Here is a 2,450-nt window from a genome sequence, read left to right on the forward strand (position 1 = left end):
CCCCCCCCCCCCCCCCCACAAAACAATTGTGGCACAGTTTGACAGAATTCGACTTAAGTCGTTCGTGGCCTTCAGAATCTAAATCGTTTGTTTTTTAAGCCCGTGAGTCGAATCATCGCATTGCGCCAAAATACTAGCTTTTGCCCATCTTTGGAAGAAATTCCGGCTGGCCCCAACTCAATTGTTTGACTCAATTCGATGGGCAGTGTACACTGGATACTAGTCTAGTGACTGGTGCGTACAGTACTAGCACTCCAAGCTGTCCATCCTCCATCCTCCACGTTTCCCCACACACACTCTCCCCTCCACCCTCTCCTCCTCATCTCTATAGGAAGCAGTGGCGGCGGAACACGACGACCTGTTCTTCTTCCTCCCTGCTCTGTCTATCGTGTACATCTCCAAGCCCTCCCTCCCCAAAACGCCGGCGAGGGCCAGTGGTGGTGCTGGTGCTGGTGGTGCCGGCGGCCGCTGCCAGTCCACAAAAGCGGCGCGGTCTACCACAGCAGCGGGCTTCCTGGCGTGTTGGAACATCCCGCAGACGAAGCAGCAGCAGCAGCAGCAGCAGCAGCAGCAGCAGCAAAAGTACCAACTGGAGCAGCAGAAGAACCAGCTGGAGCAGCAGAAGAACCAGCTGGAGCAACAGATGAACCAGCTGGAGCAACAGAAGAACCAGCTGGGGCAGCTGCCCTGGCGTCAGGTGTCCGAGTGGCTGCTGCTGGCCTGACGCAGGCTGATCTTGGTGTGGACCAAAAGAGACAAGTGGGATGTCTGGCAATCTCTGTAGGAAAAATAGACGAATCGTTCGTACAACTTATACTGAGGACACACTGCCCAGCGAAGTCATTTGGATGAGTTGTTGATCAGCCAAATTTTTCACCTGGGAGATGTAAAAGCGACCATTTTGATACAATTTGACCGAATTCGATTAAAGTCCACTGTGACCTTCAGAATCTTACGCGTTTGTTTTTCAAACTCGACAGTGGAATCGATCGTATTGTGCCAAAATACTAGCTTTTGCCCATCTTTGGAAGAAATTTAATCCTGCTGGCCCCCGACTCAGTTTGACTCAATTCGTTTGGCTGTGTACACTGGATACTAGTCTAGTGACTAGTATTTACAGCACTAGCACTCCAAGCTGTCCATCCTCCATCCTCCACGTTTCCCCACACACACCCTCCCCTCCACCCTCTCCTCCTCATCTCTATAGGAAGCAGTGGCGGCGGAACACGACGACCTGTTCTTCTTCCTCCCTGCTCTGTCTATCGTGTACATCTCCAAGCCCTCCCTCCCCAAAACGCCGGCGAGGGCCAGTGGTGGTGCTGGTGCTGGTGGTGCCGGCGGCCGAGGCGAGTCCACAAAAGCGGCGCGGTCTACCACAGCAGCGGGCTTCCTGGCGTGTCGGAACATCCCGCAGACGAAGCAGCAGCAGCAGCAGCAGAAGAACCAGCTGGAGCAGCTGCCCTGGCGTCAGGTGTCCGAGTGACTGCTGCTGGCCTGGCGCAGGCTGATCTTGGTGTGTACGGTGTGCACGGTGCCGTTGGTGGAGCGGGTCTCCAGCTCGTAGTCGGAGCCAGCCAAGAGCCGGCGTCCCTGCTGGAGGCTCGGGTGAGTCTTCCGACAGATGTACGAGCGACACGCACACTGCATGCGCGTGCGGAAACTCTTGGACATGAACCCGTAGATTATAGGGTTCAGACAGGAGTGAACGAACGGCAGAAGGTTCAAGATGATCTGTGGAGTAACGTATAGAACAATTAAGAAATAGATAAATGAATAAACTAATGAGTAGCTTAACCAATCATCAATCGAATAAAGAAATTAAAAAGCAGTTAATAGATAAATACATTTTAAAAATACAAACGAATAAATAAAAAAATACTTTAAAAATCAAATAGAGACATATGAATAATAAATAGATTTAAATAAGTAACTAAATAAATCAATAGATAAATAAATAAATAAATAAATAAATAAATAAATAAATAAGAAAACAAAATAAGTAAATGAATAACTGAAGAACAGAAGAACTGAATAAACGAATAAATAAGGAACCTAGATTAGGCCCCTACCACACCCCGGACATAATTACTCTCTCATATCAGTATCAGTCAACATCACCTTAAGTAGTTTAGACAACCAGATACTGACAGTGTGTCTCTACAGGGCCCAGGGCAGTGTACTCGTATTTATGTAAATGACACGAGGGCTAGATAGGTGCAACGATGGCACCGAGGAATAAAATTAATGCTGACGTTACAAATTCTGTAGAGTATTATGACCGAAAGGAAGAAGATAGTGGAAAAACATTGAACTTGAAATAAACGAGGTCGACAGAAAAAGAGGACGTAAGAAAAAATAGAGAACGAGAGAGATAGAGATAGAGAGATAGAGAGAGAGATAGAGAGAGAGAGAAAGAGAGAGGGAGAGAGAGAGAGAGAGGGAGAGAGAGA

The 2,450-nt window shown here is 48.3% G+C and overlaps 1 protein-coding gene across 1 annotated transcript in view; it reads right to left on the reverse strand.

Moving 5' to 3' along the window:
• Nucleotides 1-6: 6 nt before the first annotated feature.
• LOC101847771 (cholecystokinin receptor type A-like) overlaps nucleotides 7-2,450 on the reverse strand; it is a 44,015-nt gene continuing 41,571 nt past the window's right edge. Inside the window, exon 5 of the mRNA XM_005110437.2 lies at nucleotides 7-1,731. Coding sequence (XP_005110494.2) covers nucleotides 1,468-1,731 — 264 coding nt within the window. The 3' untranslated portion in view covers nucleotides 7-1,467. The remainder of the gene's footprint in view (nucleotides 1,732-2,450) is intronic.

The sequence above is a fragment of the Aplysia californica genome, unplaced genomic scaffold (genome assembly GCF_000002075.1).
Source record: "Aplysia californica isolate F4 #8 unplaced genomic scaffold, AplCal3.0 scaffold00889, whole genome shotgun sequence".
Classification (NCBI taxonomy): domain Eukaryota; kingdom Metazoa; phylum Mollusca; class Gastropoda; order Aplysiida; family Aplysiidae; genus Aplysia; species Aplysia californica.